This window comes from Drosophila teissieri, chromosome 2L, assembly GCF_016746235.2.
Source record: "Drosophila teissieri strain GT53w chromosome 2L, Prin_Dtei_1.1, whole genome shotgun sequence".
Taxonomy (NCBI): Eukaryota; Metazoa; Arthropoda; class Insecta; order Diptera; family Drosophilidae; genus Drosophila; species Drosophila teissieri.
Window position 1 is genome coordinate 51,677 of NC_053029.1, and position 16,535 is coordinate 68,211.

The 16,535-nt window shown below is 37.5% G+C and overlaps 3 protein-coding genes across 12 annotated transcripts in view; all 3 read right to left on the reverse strand.

Moving 5' to 3' along the window:
- Window positions 1-198: 198 nt before the first annotated feature.
- LOC122621664 (lethal(2) giant larvae protein) lies at window positions 199-9,542 on the reverse strand. 2 transcript variants are annotated; one of them, XM_043799613.1, is made up of 9 exons: window positions 9,233-9,542; window positions 7,964-8,124; window positions 5,288-6,066; window positions 4,038-5,229; window positions 3,865-3,970; window positions 2,898-3,540; window positions 2,392-2,834; window positions 1,946-2,054; window positions 199-1,882 (listed from the first exon to the last, which is right to left on the reverse strand). In XM_043799613.1, exons 2-9 carry the CDS (start codon window positions 8,045-8,047, stop codon window positions 1,753-1,755), a joined length of 3,486 nt encoding a protein of 1,161 aa, XP_043655548.1. In that variant the 5' UTR covers window positions 8,048-8,124; window positions 9,233-9,542; the 3' UTR covers window positions 199-1,752. The 2 variants fall into 2 exon arrangements, with proteins under 2 accessions (XP_043655548.1, XP_043655556.1); XM_043799621.1 differs by lacking the exons at window positions 199-1,882; window positions 1,946-2,054 and adding an exon at window positions 2,064-2,179.
- Window positions 9,543-10,041: 499 nt separating this feature from the next.
- LOC122616781 (ionotropic receptor 21a) lies at window positions 10,042-13,149 on the reverse strand. Its single transcript, XM_043792344.1, has 5 exons — window positions 12,745-13,149; window positions 12,130-12,411; window positions 11,188-12,067; window positions 10,937-11,129; window positions 10,042-10,873 (listed from the first exon to the last, which is right to left on the reverse strand). The coding sequence occupies exons 1-5, from the start codon at window positions 13,147-13,149 to the stop codon at window positions 10,108-10,110; spliced, it is 2,526 nt and encodes an 841-aa protein (XP_043648279.1). The 3' UTR covers window positions 10,042-10,107.
- Window positions 13,150-13,749: 600 nt separating this feature from the next.
- LOC122611404 (protein rad9) overlaps window positions 13,750-16,535 on the reverse strand; it is a 29,858-nt gene continuing 27,072 nt past the window's right edge. For 7 of the 9 annotated variants that reach the window (XM_043784453.1, XM_043784451.1, XM_043784449.1 and 4 more), the window contains 4 exons: window positions 16,137-16,362; window positions 15,116-15,553; window positions 14,795-14,993; window positions 13,750-14,730 (listed from right to left, as the gene is read on the reverse strand). In XM_043784453.1, coding sequence (XP_043640388.1) covers window positions 14,563-14,730; window positions 14,795-14,993; window positions 15,116-15,553; window positions 16,137-16,362 — 1,031 coding nt within the window. In that variant the 3' untranslated portion in view covers window positions 13,750-14,562. Of the gene's footprint in view, window positions 14,731-14,794; window positions 14,994-15,115; window positions 15,554-16,136; window positions 16,363-16,535 lie in introns of those variants that run through there. The other 2 variants (XM_043784457.1, XM_043784454.1) reach the window with 1 other exon arrangement.

Consider the following 16,535-nt stretch of genomic DNA (forward strand, 5'->3'; position numbering starts at 1 on the left):
AAGTCTTACGATTGAATACTTTATACCCAAAAAAAAATAATTCCCACATATAAATGGCATACAAATTAGTGTAAGGGTATTGCTGTGGCTTTTGCACATTTTAGTCGGTTGCCCGCCCAGACAATTGGAATAAAACGTATTATATTTTAGGCAATTTAGTCGTAGTTCCAGTTTAAGAACAAAATTACTAAAATTGTATACCATTTTACACCAACTTAGGTAATTTTTATCTGGGGTGTACATATTCAAACTCATATACATACATAATAACAATTTACAAAAGGGAAAAGGATTTGTTTTGGAATTTTTACATGGAAAATGTTGTAATGTAAATAAATATGTTAAGAACTTACCAAGTATTCGTAAATTTAGTTATAGGTAATGCAAACTTAAATTACTTTAATAAGAAATAATACACCATAAAATCAAATTGGTTTTGAAATAAAGAAAACAATGGTTTGTAGTCCAATTGGTCTCACAATATACAAGACGGAACGGTATAGTCGAGTCGCTCGACTAAGAAATACCCGCTAATCCGCAAACAACTTTCTATGTTGATGTGAGATAAATTTAAATTACATTACCTAAGTACGTGAAGGCACATTAACCTACTTCACAGTGACACATTTGCAATTTTTCTAAAACTCAAAAAAATCATCATTCTTTTTTGTAAATTGCACTGTATAGCTTGAAAAAATTACATTGATGAGACCAACAAAATGTAGTATTTTACGATGGAAAGATACTAAATATGAACACGAATAAATCCATCGTTTTCCATTGCGCGTTTCCTTTTAATTTTCGGCCATTTTACGGAGATATTAGCCAAAGAATGTATTTGTATCTCACGTGTACATACATACTTAAAAAGGGAGTACATGCACATATAATATCGTGCTTAAAAGTTTGTATTTTTCTTTTTTATATATATTTGTTACAAAAAATCATAAAATTTATTAGAAATGCGCGTTTGAAAGCTTAAGTGTAGCGGAATGCGAGTTTCCAGTCTTATGTAGTTTTCTTATTAAGAATTCAATCGAAGAAATTAATTTGAACTTAAGGGTCTTTCTTCTCTGCATCCTTGCTTCAGGCCATTTTTTGTACTCTTCATTTGCGCATCGTAATCAGGTAAATTGTTTGGGTCTAATCAATGTAATTTTAAAAAGGGCATTATTTTGTTACACATTATAGTTAACCCAAAATAAAGGACATTTAAATATTAGGTTTAAAAAATGTGGGTATGATAATTTTTGATGGTATTTGAACGTTCATACGGACCAACAGAACTAAAAGGCACGCTAGGCCATTGCTATCCCTTTACCACCAAATTTGTCGCATATAATGTCGCATATGACCTTTTAATCCACAAGAAAGGAAATTTAAATATAAAATTTATCAAATGCCTACGTGACCATTTTTTGTTATTTGAGTGTTCATACGAACAAAAAGAACCAGGCTGCGTTTTAATATTTTACAAATGGCCGCAAATGCTCATTTTTATCTCTTTTACCACTCTAAAAATATATAATATTTCGTTTTACTCTACGGGTAACGGGTATAAACTCACTGCGTGAAAATACATGAAACATTACTATAACATAACAGTCGCGGTCAACGTAAAATTATAAATAAAGTATATGGATTTGGAACAGTATTCTCAAACATAATCGCTTAAGCCAAATTATAAATAAATTTTTTATATTATCATTGTCATTTCTATTGGTATCTTAAAATCGCATTTAATTTTAATTATTAAAATTGGCTTTCTTCAGGCGCTGTTTTTGGCGTTCCTATTTTGCTGTCTCCGTTCGTTTTTTCGTGAGATATGTTTGTAATTATAGATTTAATTACTACAGAACTAGTACTCGTCTCCGTCGTGTTTCTGATAAGTAATACAATAATTAGTAAGATACGGTTTATGTCAATGTTTCTTGTAGTAGCGCACCTTTTCGATTCCAAGTCCTCTAAATTAGAAATATTTATATTTGGAATATCGCTCATGTTCACGGTAGTAGTGGCTTTGTTGGTTTGCGTGCTAAGCACAGATAGGCGACCTACATTTGTATAGGGTAGACAGAAAAAAAAAGTTAAATACCGTCATAAAAAACGTAAGGTACGGTACGGTCTTTTAAAATAAAAGAAAAATGTATCTGCATTTAGAGTTGTTTGGTGGGCATACCTAAAATCAAAAGTTTTTAAAAATTAAATTTTTATAAGTACTAAATTAACCTAAAAAAAGCAACGAAAACATATAATTTTTAAATTAAGATAAGTATACATAACAAAACAAAACAAAGAATCGAAAACATATATGTAATTCTTAAATGAAGATACGTATACATAACAAAACAAAATAAGTGGGATGATGTTAGTGAACAATTGATTACTCACCAATTGTTTCCTCTGTATTAATAGAACACAACGTGGTTGTCGTAAGATTTAAATGGTCGCGCACCGAGTCAACGGTAATATCGCCAATAGAGCTGGTGATAGTTTCGTTAGCTTGATTAGGTGAATTGGAAATGTAGACTCCATTAATTTGCTGAAGACTATTTCTATCAACATTTTCATCTGCAGGCCTTGTGGATGTGGAAATGACTGGTGGATCTTTAAGTTCAGGTGCATTCACCACTTCATCACTTGCATATGTTTCCTTATCATTATCTACATCATTTTCTTCTAGCACAGACTCTTCATTCTCTAATGGTTCTACTTGAACAATTCCAGTTGGTTGCACGACTGTGGACGTGCCTAAAGCAATACGCTGCAGTTCGGAAGAAGACATCATATACAGTGCTTCTCCTGAGTTTGTAAAGCAAAGCGACGAAATTCCACTGCAAAATTAAACTTAAGTGTTTTAAAGTAACCCAACAATATTATTAGTATGTGGGACTTACTTAATGTCTTCCCGTCGCACTGCTGCGGCATTCAGCTGTCTTTTTAATTCAGGTACTGATAAAACCATGATATCGCCCATATTCGTTAAACATATTAATGCAGTTTCGTTATACACATCTCCACGGCCAGCAGCCAAGCTTCCACTGATATTAGCAGCCGCCTCTCCATCGCCATATGAGCGCGTAGACTTAGTTGGGCTACCACCGTGCATACTCTGGAGTATCTCCGGCGAGATGCGACAACTAAACGAACCGAAATGGATGCGTCGAATTCGAGCACCCTCGTTAGCGGTTAGCTTATATTTGTTTATTGGCTTTAGTTGCGGAAGTGAAAACACTTTGAACTGTTCCTCGGAAGCAATAATCACTCGATGCGGTGGACTTCCGTTTTCCCCGGTGTTCAACTGATCGACAGGGCTACCCGCCTGATCAAAAATAGAAATACCCACCACAGGAGCACGATGTTTTAATTGAATTTCTTTAGCAAGCTGCGCGGAAACGCGGCGCGGCATCTGTGGTGGTGCATTGCCACTTGCCGACGGGACGGCAGTTGCAGCGGTCTGCGCTGGTGGCAAATGCAAAAGAAAAACCGAGACGGTACTGGCATTTGTTGCTGACCACAAAGTTGGCGACGTTATGTTGACTGAAAATTTACAAGATATACAACAAATAAGATGTAAATTTTGTAATAAACTGTAAGTATACAAAGATTATAAATGAAACAAAAAAGTACGCTATAGGCAAGTTACCCATTACTCAATTAGTGGGGGGCAAACGAAAAATTATAAAAACTAGATTTGGCATATCGATCCAAATTGGCAAGGCAAACGCTATATATAAAGCTATTGGGGTCCCAAAATTAATAACACTGTATGCTTAGCTACTGGGTCCTACTTGCGCGATTCCTTGGTTCGGTACCATTTTTTTGTCTACAGCAAATCAAAAAACAGTACAAAATTTGGCTTACCGTTAGTAACATAAGTTTTGGCAAATAGTAAACATCGCACCATGGATCCCAGCCCGTCATCTGCACAACGTGCCTCTATTTGTCTCTCGACGGGTCGAGCTTCCAGCTGTAGAGATGTAAATTTATTATAAACGACTAGTTGATTGTTAGATGATGGTCTGAATGTTACTCACCGTTGTTGGTACCTGATTGCTCTGGTTGGTCCTAGTCGATCGACCCTTGCGAAGCTTTCTAAATGATTCCCTCAATGATTTCTTAAAAGACTTTCGACGGGACAGCTGCTCTCCTGCTCCAGTAAGATCATTCGGGTTTAATGTGCAACGATGAAATACAGGAACAAAGTTTTTGAAGTCAAAGAGTACTAAACCGTGCGCAGTGCCACCAGATACAAGGCCCCAACTTGCTTCAAGTGCCATGCATGTAATGCTTGCTGGCGGCAAAACTTGCAGAACTCCTGATATATTTACACCACGTTCCGTTGTAGGAATCGCGTCTCCGTCTAATAAGTTCGATCGCACGTTTAACTGATCGTGACCCTTCCACACAAATCCATCACGGTCGCTGACCAAATTCATTGAGCTGTATTTTAAAGATACTTTTTCAGATACGTCTATAAAGTCGGCTATAACAATTTGACCCGCTGTGCCACCAACAATAAGTTGTCCGGTTTTTGGACAGAATGCTATTTTCTTCACTGCTAAACGAGGATCATCCGAATAAGGATCAAAAAGTCCTGATTTTCGAAAAGGCGGTTCTCCTTCATCGACTTGTTCAGCACTCATATCTGCTGCTGCGTCATCTCGGAAGTCGGACTCACTTCCAAAGATGCTGCTAGTTTTAAAATTATAAATTGGTTTAAGCAAAACTCCAGTACAGTCCCAAAATTTAACAGAACCATCTTCGTGACCAGTTAACAGAATCTCGTAAAGCTTAGTCGCGTCCTCTTCTACAGATTCTTCTAAGTCATCCGGGAGAGTACCGCCAGTGATGGGCCAGCTAATATTGCTATAATCAATGTCTTGTTCATCGCCAGCTCGTAAAATGCTTTCATATACTGGCTGTATGACCTGAGAAGCAAGGTAATTGCAGGTAACAGCTGATGCATGTACAGAGTGAAGATAAGGCGCTTTTATAGCAGAAATATTGGAGTCAGTAAGATCGTAGGCGCAGAGTTCCTCTTCAAGAAGTACAACAAGAACTTCAGCGACGTCACTATTGTCTTTAAAGGTTACAAAAAAGTCAATCACTTTAGACGTAAAGTCAAGACACACTTTTTGTCCATCGCTGACGTGAACTGACACACAATTGTGATCACCATATGCTGAACGGGGCATGCCGCCGGAAAAAACAATTACATCGTTGGATCTAAAATAATGCGAAATTAGTACACATTCAAAAAGTTGACTTCTCAATTTATATTAACCTTCGCTTGCCTTTGTACAGTCGGTTTATGCTCTTACATGGATCAGGTCCATAAGGCACGTAATTAACATTCGATGGTGGTTCTGGGTTATCGATGCTCCAAGTGGCATACGAACCATCAGCATGATACCAGCTAAATTCAGATCCTCCGAAATTCACTGAAAGACCAACACTCTGCCCATGTCCAGGAGCTATGTATGCTCGCTCGACAGAGGCGGTTTCAAAGTCCCATAAAACACACAGGCCGCGATTGTATGCAACAAGCAGTTTGCTAGGGGAGTTTGGAAGCTGGCGGATTGACTCAATTGCACCAGGGTTTAGCTTGTAGGCCGGTGGCACCTGCTCTAACACGACGTCATGGTAAATTACAGGCTCCTTGATGGTAAATGTGTGTAAATCAAGTTGATAGATGTTGCCACCTTCAGTTCCAATCCATAGCAGATCCTTACTGGAAGAACAGCACAGCGATGAAACTTTTTTAAGTTTTCCGTCAAATGGTAGTGTTTTGATTGGCAGCAATGTGGTTCCAACGGGCTCCCATAGAATTAATTGATTCGCCGCCGTCAAGGAAAGTATGCGACCAGTTCCATAAACCCATTCAAGTAACTGTACATTAAGCTCCGATGCAGAATTGTTCACCAAGGTATGCTGTCCGTACAACTCAACTCCGGGTTGACCGAAAACCTTTAAAGCCCCTGATTGCGTTCCTATTGCCATTAATTTTAAAACTGGATCATACGCAAGAGCCGAAGGCTTATGAGGAAAGCCATGCTGTGCCGTCTAAAAGAAAAATATATTCAAATGTTTTAGGAAGGAATGATAGGTTCTTATCAACTAATAATTGTTTCGGTCTATTTTATAATTTTTAAAGGGAGAACGGTATGTTCGAGTGATTAGCTAAAAACCACACTACCGCTTGAGCTTATGAAAATGTATGATACACACAAATGAATTTCTACTTTATAAAGTCGGAAACGCTTCCTTTTACCTTTTATTTACTTATTTTTCCGAATATAATAAAGTTTTTTATGGGGTCTTGTGCGCCTTAAATTAGGCGTTTCCGACAGTTTTTGAGAATATTGATAAAAAATTAAGAAGACAAATAAAAAAATTACAAATTTCCAAATATTGTTCAAAACTTTGGGCGGCTTGTGGGCGTGGCAACTTCTTAACTTTCAAGTTTTAATAGTTGAGCTTATGAAAATGTATGATACATACAAATGAATTTCTACTTTATAAAGTCGGAAACGCTTTCTTTTACCTTTTAATTACTTTTTTTCCGAATCTAATAAAGTTGTTTATGGGGTCTTGTGCGCCTTAAATTAGGCGTTTCCGACATTTTTTGAGAATATTGATAAAAAAAAATTAAGAAGACAAATAATAAAATTACAAATTCCCAAATATTGTTCAAAACTTTGGGCGGCTTGTGGGCGTGGCAACTTCTCAACTTTCATCTCGATGAACAAGGCCAGATTGACTCCGCTTTGATCCTGATCAGGAATATACATATATACTTTATATGGTCATAAACACTTCTTTCTACCTGTTACATACTTTTTAACGAGTCTAGTACGGGTATAAAAGTTCATATTGCAGGTTTCTTTGCATTTCTAACGCAGTAACAAGCGAATAAATTCTCTTTCGCTTTACTTTGAAATCTTATCATTTTTACGACGTCTATCTATGTACTTAGGCAATGGCATACTTTATTTGTGGCTGAAAAAAAGGGTGTCTGTGAAACCAAACCATTTACCCAACCCATAAAGGCAATCTTATCAGCAACACCCTCTTCGTGGAACTGGATGGCGATTACCTTTGGCCTGGTTTCATTTTTGTTAAATGACACATTTATACTAACAAAGTTATACGAAATGCATTTTAAAATTATAATATATATATATTATAATATTTTGGCAATAGGGAAGCTCCTATGGTATATTTGATTCAAAAATATGCAAAAGGAATGGACACTACATAATACAAATATATAATTTTAAACATAGCGGAAAAGTATTCAATATATTATAAATTTTTTTTGTTTATTTCGATAAAATAAATTATATAAATTATATTGAAAGTTTGATCTTTTTCTACCATGGTATTTCATAATTCTTACAACTTAATATAGATATCCATTCCTAGATAAGAGACAGTCCAAACCAATGAGTCAGGGTATAAATTCAGTAAGCTGATAAATGCAAACTGTTACAGGTTTCAATAAATATATGTATTTGTAGTTCACCACCAAGAAGGAAGTAAAAATATATTGGACCGCATAATTCTAAAATTATGAAGCTCTAAAGAGTAAAACTTATAAGTCGACTCCCCACATACTTCATACGCAGTTTTTAATTAAATAAAGCGGAACCAAATCGGCCATTTATAATAGGAAGTATGTAAATTATTTTGTAATACATTTCAGGTCATAATTTACGGGCACAATAGCATTAGGCTCCTAAACACCTACATGTTCATGCCCAAAAGTATGCAGATAGGAGAAGACAAAACAAAAGATTGTTAGGTAGGTAATTTTTATAAAATCAAGCCTTCTCATAAATGTCTTTAACAAAATGTATTTGTCCTCCAGGCTCCAGCTTGATGACACCACACAAAATATACAAATGGACTTCAACGATTTTTCAAAGTAGAAAATAGAATGAAAATTTTCTTTTCTTACCTTACGATAAGCAAATAGGTCCTTCTGTAGGCGTTGTCTCTCGGCACTGGGCTGCTGGCCTTTTCCTCGGATAAACTTTAACATGATTGATTACAATTTTGTGGTGGGTTGCTTGTGCTGAATAGATATTTATATTTTATTGCGGCCGTATTTAATCAAAACTGAAAATAATAAATAAAAATGAATTACATTTTTTTAATAATACATGTATAAAATAAATGTACTTGTATACTTTTTTCTTACTTAAATATAACCCGGGATATGGCATTCTGTTTATATTATTTATATATTTTTTTAGGCTAAGTATTTATATTATAAGTATTTTATAAGATAAGTGCTACATCAAATTTTTTTCTGGTATACGATTATCAAGAGTTTTTAACAAAAACTGTTCCACATTCTTAAAGCCATAGAAAAGTAAGGGGACAAATATTGGCTTGTAAGACTTGCCAAACTAGTTGTGCTTATTTTCATTTTCATAGAATTTCAAAGAGTCGCATGTAGGTGGTTTAATGAACATGTAGATACATGATATGCATGTATGTATATGTATACACGGAAAAATGAGATGCAAGCTAACCGATCCGTACTCTTTGCAATGTGTATGTATGTATGTACTTCTTTTTAATGAACTTACAATTCTGCGACACACACGAAATATTTGTATTTGTAAATTTAGCATTGGAAAAATATACAGGAAAGTGTTAAGCACCTCTCAATGGTTTTTTTTGTTTAATAATTTAGTAAACACTTTATATACAAATTTAACATTTATTTCGATTTGTTCATTTCCTTTCAAAATATACGTTTACTTTTGTAAAATCTAACGGCGGCTGATCAGTTCTACTATTTTTTCTAATACTGGATACCGTATACATATAAGTAAGTATGTATCCGTGAGTTAGCAGAGGCACAATACCGTATCACCGCCAGCTTTTTGACTGATAACCAATACTAAGTAAACTGGTTTCAACATATATCAGCATAAAGAGGTGATGACCTAATTTTGAGTAAATTCCGATCTTTATAGTTGACCAGCTTTGCAATTGCACACCGGTACTGTTTGTTCACGCACATACACACACACAGTCACACACATACAAATTTGCGTGTTTAGGCAGCCAGCAAAATGATGACTGCTGACTGTTGGCGTGGCTGACTCACCGACTACGCCTTTATGCAAAGAACATGCTTGTGTACACTTTATTAAAGTAGTTTGATATATGTATAAATATATTTCTTAATCAGTAATACCGTTAAGCCATTTACCTTTATTTATTTCCGTTTGTACAGTTAAGGCGGTGGCCGAGTAAATGCTTGAGTTATTTTTTGTACACACCTACATTCACAAGTTTTGTTTGTATTTGTATGTGAAGGAACGCCCGCACTGTTTCTCGCTGTTCACTGTTCTTTCAAAAATTAAGCAAATGTGCTAACCAAGAACACGCGTATAATAATTCGACCGGGTAGAGTTTTTCCGTTTGACTATTTTATAAACCGTGAGCAATATTACAAGAACAAAACGAGATGCGCGTCATTTTTAACACAAACAAAGTCGCGATCGGTGGGCAAGTGTGGCCGTGTCTAGCGGACGAAAAATTCATATTTTTTTAGATCGGACATTTTCCACCACTGACCGGAATGGGTGGATAACTTCGTTTGGGAGTGAAACTTTGCTATAATTTATATCTTATTTTAAACCAACACTTTTATTATGAGTTCTAACTTTTAGATAAATTTAATAATTATATTCCAGGTACACGTGAATCAAAATGTTGTTAATATGTATGTTTAAAATAATGTTTTAATTAATCACCGCACATATCACTTTGCAGTTGTTAGACAATTTTTTTAGAAAAGTGACAACCGACAAAAAGCGGATAATTTTTCTACCGAGCGGTTATAAATCGTGAACCATTTATTCATTTCATATCATTTATTCATTTATAGCGCAATGCCGTGTTTTGTGGGCAGGTGTGACCGTGGCCCGCCCGCGAGAAAATAAAACCATTTTTAGTGCCGCGCATTTTCCATCACTGACAAGCTTGGTGATTTTCAATTGTTATTACACCAGGAAATGTTATTTTGAAAAATGTATTTTCAGGTGCACCAACTAAATAAAATAATTTTTAAAACTTGTGTGATTAATTGTCAATACTGAATGTCTGGGAGTGAAGATCGCCATCGTTATCCATCTGGTCCATAAAATCGTCTAAACGCTGCAGAGATTCAATAGCTTCCTGAGATTCCACGTCTTCAATGTTATTCAATGTTCCAGAACTGTTTGGAAACTCTGCGTGAACGACAGCCTGCTGACCATGATCTTTTTCAGAAATCCCGTAGCTTCCGTATATTTCGCGAAGCGTTGTGCGGGTAAGATTTAACTCGCGCATTCCAAAACTCATCTTTTGGGCAACCTCAGCGGCCTCGCGTCTGGTGGCCTTTCGTTTATCATGGGATAGTTGCTCGGCTTTCGTGCGATGCATTGACCCACTTGACGCCGACGACCAAGAGGAGGCCGACTTGCGGGAGCGCTTGATTATTTGACGGCACTTGTTGGTAATGCCACCCACGATCTCGGACACCAGGGCTGTGGCCCCTAGAAAGTAGCCTAGTGCCATGAGCAGGAACATGCCTTCTGTGTCCGCCGTAGTCAATTGGCGCTCTTCCTGAATAATTTCACGTAAGGAATTTGAAGAACTGGCCTGGAGCAGGCGACCTGAAGACGATCGCTGCATAACCCAGCTTACTTCGTTATTGATTTTTGCAATAAGACCGCTTTGCTGGGTGAGTAAAATCATCGAGTCTATTTTCATTTTATACACGGACTCCCGGGGAAACAGAAAGCCTATTTGGAAAAGAGCAAAACACTCTTCACTTAAATGAAGCGCCGATCGGCGAGATATATTTCTGGAATTGAAAATCATGTATGTTAGCGAGTAGGTACGATTATTAAAAAAAGATCGATCTTACTCATCTGAAAAATTTGACTGCACCAGGTATTCAAGCTGGGCTTTTGAGCCAAGAAAGGCATAGTTCCAAAAGAAGCTCTGGGTAACGTTGCCAATGCCCTCATCTAGGGATCCGACAAACTCCATCTTCTTGTACAATTTAGACGTCGGTATGTGGGTGGAGTTCTGGAACCAGGTCTCCCAGCCTCCATTGTCTTTAAGTGGGAAGCCCGAATATTATTTAAAAATCTAGCGAGCCTTACATTTTCTTACTTAGGGTTCCAACGCGAAAGAACAAGCCCAGCAGATCCAACACAGAGTCAACGGTGTCGGGAAACGCTGGCAACGTTACGAATGCAATGATGGAGCCTGTGTAGCAAGATGTAATGATAATTGTAAAGAGCCAATATGCTCCAATTAGAAGGCGTGTGGAAATTTTCCGCGTGTTGCTCCACGAGTATTTCCCGGTGAAGGAGAAAGCGTTTGTGAACATGCCAAACACATACCAGAACATATTCTCTACCTCACCCCAATTACCCATTAAATGGCTAAGTGTCAAACGGTCGGTAAAAACAATCGGAAATATCCCTCCGAGGTAAACGCAAATCAGAGCTACCCAGACTGGCCATTGGAACGGTCCCATGATAGCTCTGTATTTCGGCAGCGCCTTCGAGGCAAGTGTTATAAAAGCTGCACAATCGCGTGAGTGTCCCACCGACATGGCTGAATCCATCAGCCGTTCCTGAGTTATGTATATACCGGACATACCAATGTCTACTGTCCTCTCTACAATCTGTTCCTGGATGGTGTCTACTATTCCGCGAGTATTCGACCGCGTTGGGGCCTCAGTGATATCTATCGAAAAGTTTAACCGCTTAGATATCATTGTCAGCAGACGAAATTCTACTCCGTCCCATCGCAACTGGCCCATTCCTGAGGAATCTAAAGTGCGAATGCGAAAAATAAACGGCGGCTGATTTGCGGCCGAAATTTGAAATCTGTGTCCCGCAAAACCATATTGAAACTTCGATGGAAACAGATTGATATGTGGACGTGACAAAGCTCCCTTTATCCAGCTGGTTAGCACTACCGGAGTATTTGAGCCAAGTCCATCTGCATAGAGCTTGTGGGTGTAGAGCACGTATGGGCGCTCCTGTGCGGAGAGTGATATTTAATATAAATACGTAAATAAAATCGATGTTAATTTATACTCACGCGCATCGGATCAGCCATTAGAGACTCTCCAATAACTAGCAAATTTACTATGTTTGAGGATAGCTCCGAGGACAAGAAATCCCGGAGTTTCCATTGTGTGGACCTTGAGACAAGAACTACACGACTTTCAGTTTGCGGACCTAAAATCTTTCGCGTCATTAATGGGTCCGAAAGAAAAAGAATGTAGCTCTTGCAATTGCTATCTATATGGCTCGTGAAACGTTTATTTTTTGCTTCATAGCCTGAATTGATTTCCCCGTGGTAGAAAGTAATGGGAATAGTCTGAAAAGTAAATAATATTGTAATTTTATTTATAGCTTATACCTGAAATTTTTTTTTAATTTTAAAATGTTTATTAAAGTGCATTGTAATTTAAAATAATTCGATTATATACTATCGGTGTCACAATCAATTTCTTTACAACGGAACAAACCTAAATTCGACCAGTACTAGTTTAACAAACACTGCACATTTTCCAGAATTAAAATAAATTTGGTCTACATTTAATAATTATGAAGACAAACCATTCAGTTATCTCGTAATATTACCTTAATTTAACATTTTTAAAGTAATGTTCTTACGTATTAGTGCACTACAGTGGCGTTTCAAACTTACCTTAAACAAATTCTCTAAAATCAATCCGTCAGATTTTTCCACAAAGCTATCATAGTATATGACCGGTGGACATTTATTAAGGTACTCTTGGGCAATTTTGTTAACCAGCCCAACCAATGAGTTTGTCTGATCAAAGTTATAGGAATTTACATGAAACTTACTGGCCAAAAGTTCACCTCGTGGCTTCGGATTGCCATGAAATGTGGGGTCAATACGGCGTTTTTGACGTAATTTATTTTCATTTTTACCGTCGCACTTTCCCACACCAAAGATTTCTTTGTTCAACTGATAATGATTAATAAGCCGCTGGCTTATACACTTCTCTTGATAATAAGCAGATTTATCCTCTTCAATTGAAAAGGCTTGCGTCGTAAATAAGACCAGAACTACCCAATAATATGACATATCGAGCACAAGTTTTGAGTTCGATGTGTTTACAGCTGTGAGCCTATTCGTCTTTTTATACCCTTATATAGTTTGAAAGCTTGCACGCTAGGGTTCATCACCTCTCTAATTATATAGGGTTCAATATCGTTGTTAATGCAAGGCTAGTAATTGTAACACCTGCAGCAAGTATTTCATGTTGCTGCAATCAGAAAATTAGTTGGTGTGTTTAGAATTAGTCGAATGTTTGGAAAAATAATCATAATTTTAATATTACATTTTATTGCAAGTAAACATACATTTATATATAGGTATATTGTTCTATTTTTACAAAATCAAGCACAAAATATTTAATTCACTCTCATTTCTACAATTTTTTTATATTTTGCGCCTGCTTATTATAATTAAGCCTTCTATTTTTTGTATGCCCTTACATTATATCCAGCTTGCATTATTTATTGTCATCTCTAATTATTGGATGTGTGGTCCTCGTAATACTTTCGCATATACATAAATATTAAATCGTTAACGACAAGCGTGCATGTCGTTTCATTGAACTAAATTAAATCATTTAATTTTGAAAGACTGTATCAATTCAGGAGACAGTGTCAACTTATTTACCCTTTTTCGCGTTTTGTATTTTTTTCAATTGACTGCCTTTGGGTATCCATTTGTTAGGACTAAGAATTTGAGCTTACTATTACTCTTTTCAACGCTTCTTTAATTTTAAAAATAATATGTTACGAATTAACGAATTAAGCTCTTGTTATTTTAGGAAAATAAAATAACTTAAACTTGCATCCGAACTTGTTAATCCTAATGCACCCAAACCCAATACCAATTTGGCTTTGACAATATTGTAATTAAAACTACGCAGTTTAAATGGAAAAAAGGAAGGCTCGTGCCAATCTAATAATACATAAATTCAGCTGTCTCTTTATCACATGTAAACGAAACGTTATATTAGCCTAATATCTAAATGCGCTCTTGGTGTGTGGACTTAATGCATCCAAATCGTACTGAGAATTTTATGTTCAAGGACTCGGTGCACCAATTACGCCTTTTTTAGTACTTATTAGATTACGGTTCTATGTCTAATTGATTTACGTTTACAAGGCTCGTGCTAAGATTGCGTGTGCAACTTGGAGAATAATCAATGTATCGTAAATATCTATAGGAATATACAGACAGGTATGGAGTATGTAAAAGGGAATAAATAATTTGTATTGACATGCTGCAAAAATGTATCTAGGGTCCTTTTAAAGAATTAGCTAAAAGTATGGAATTGTTAGAAAACATTTTAACGAGTGAACTCCGTATTTTGAGCTTAAATGTTTACGCCTTTTATATTTCAGTATCTTGGATTGTCAAGTGTCCCTTCTTGGCTGATGGTCCATCCGGAAATGGTCAACGCGAGACCTTCGATTTGGAGTCTTACGCCGTCGGCTCTTCAACTTCATTATCGATTCGGGAAGATCGGATTCCAGATTTTCCAGTCCAGGGGTAGATGTCGGGGCAGGGCTGACACGTTTTCATGTATCGGACGCCAGACTTGTGCCACAAATTACACACTTTCGGGTTGTTGCAGCGCTTTGGCCGATCCTAGTTTGTAATCAAATTCAATTGTTTCCCTGAACTAGATTATTTTTCTACTGTGTATACTTACCGAAAAATCGCACTGAAATGGTTGGAATGAATTAATGCGTGATATCGGTGTAGGGTCTCGCACCCATTGTAGCGCTTGCCAGTTGGTTATGATCCACACATCTTGCATTGCATTGATGGCATCGAGGAATTTTATAAAGCCCTCCTTGTGATGGGGCTGGGTAAACCATGCTGCGTGGTAAAATAAGCCAAATGGTGCTCTAAAATATATAGATGAACAAATTTATTAGCCATTGGGACACGCCCAACTCACTGCCGTGTGACAAAATTCCATCGATTCAAATTTAAACCTAAATTAGGCCTTTTAGTAGAGGTAGTTTACCTGTTTGTGGTGTAATGGCGCTCAAAGTTCTTCATAATCATCTTTGTCACTCCATCTGCATCGCTGGGGTTGGAACAAGCATCGCCCATAGAACAGCGGCCTCCGTTTAGGTCCTGCCACATGACCATGGGTACTTGCCAAACACCTGGATAAGAACGGGTCGGGCAAGGTGGAATCATGCAGTCGTGGAATATCTTGTAGTCGAGCGTGTAGGGCCAGGAGGGTGGTCGGTTCTCGTAGACGGGCATGGAAGAGTCGTAGGTGAAGTTTGAGTCGTACAGCATTTTGTACATTTTGTTTCCGCCCACCGACAGGAAAGGAGCACGCATGCCTCGAACATCCGACATCTTGACACCGCCGTACGCAGCAAGGATCTCTCGCTGTCCGGCAATTTCACGGGTCCACTTCTTCTGCGAGAACTGCTCGCCAAAGCTGTGGCTGTAGATCAAAAATGCACTTGTGGTAATTTCTATTGTTAGTAAGCGAGAACGCTATAGTCGACTTTCCCGACCATTAGACCCGGTACTCAGATTGTGAAAGAGCGAAAGAACCATTTCAACATCGACAGACAAGACAAGTGGTAAAGTCAAACATAAAAGCAAGACTTTTTTCAAAACGGTGGGCGGGACAGTTTTGTCCGGTTTTAGGGCGTGTTCAACTTCTGAAACAAACTGATGCTGCGTTTTACTTTCTAGAATAGTATTATTATAATAGCATTAGAGCTTAAATATCGATCGAGATTCTGCGATCGTACGGACTAACAGAGGGACAGAGTTCGTTCTGATTAATGAACCCAATTAAAAATGTATAAACGCTTTCTTCCACATATTACACACCTTCCAAGTGTCGGGCTTATAAGTGTGATTAATAATTTGTAAACTAAGCGGTTTTGGGTTATTCTTTATGAGATCTAAAATGAAACGTGATTAACTACATAAGTACCGTGATTCGGCGATACCTCTACTCTTGACTTTGTTGTGTATTTCATTGTCGGGGTCAAAAACTAGTTCCATTTACTTACGAAACTGTATGCGAGGCCATTTCATGTCCATCGGCGTAAAGATTCTGCACTTGACTGTAGTCAGTCCACTCGTGGGAAACGTAAAAAGTGGCTGTGATGGGACAGCCGTTTGGATTGACGCGACCTTTCTCAAACAGATCCGTGTACAACTGCTTGTTTAGGTCATTAACGGAATCATCAAAGGTCAAGAGAACGATCTGAGGGATGCTTTCAACAGGTAGTTCGCCTAACAATGTAGATGAAATGTGGGTGAAAAAAGTACGAACATCATAGCAGGGGGATATATGTAGAAAGAGCAACCATTTTAGCAAAGCGCGAACAAGATACCGATGTGGACTGTGATCAGAGGCGCTTTAGGAGAATGAGACCCTCGAGAGTGGCAGCACTTCTTAACGCAAC

Coding starts and splice junctions, on each gene's coding strand:
- LOC122616781 (XM_043792344.1), bottom strand. CDS start 13,149: ATGTCATATTATTGGGTAGTTCTGGTCTTATTTACGACGCAAGCCTTT. Junction 12,412..12,744: donor TTTTAGAGAATTTGTTTAAG/GTAAGTTTGAAA, acceptor TTTACTTTTCAG/ACTATTCCCATTACTTTCTA. Junction 11,130..11,187: donor CTTTCGCGTTGGAACCCTAA/GTAAGAAAATGT, acceptor TCCCACTTAAAG/ACAATGGAGGCTGGGAGACC.
- LOC122621664 (XM_043799613.1), bottom strand. CDS start 8,047: ATGTTAAAGTTTATCCGAGGAAAAGGCCAGCAGCCCAGTGCCGAGAGA. Junction 3,541..3,864: donor CAAAACTTATGTTACTAACG/GTAAGCCAAATT, acceptor GTAAATTTTCAG/TCAACATAACGTCGCCAACT. Junction 2,055..2,391: donor TAATACAGAGGAAACAATTG/GTGAGTAATCAA, acceptor ATACAAATGTAG/GTCGCCTATCTGTGCTTAGC.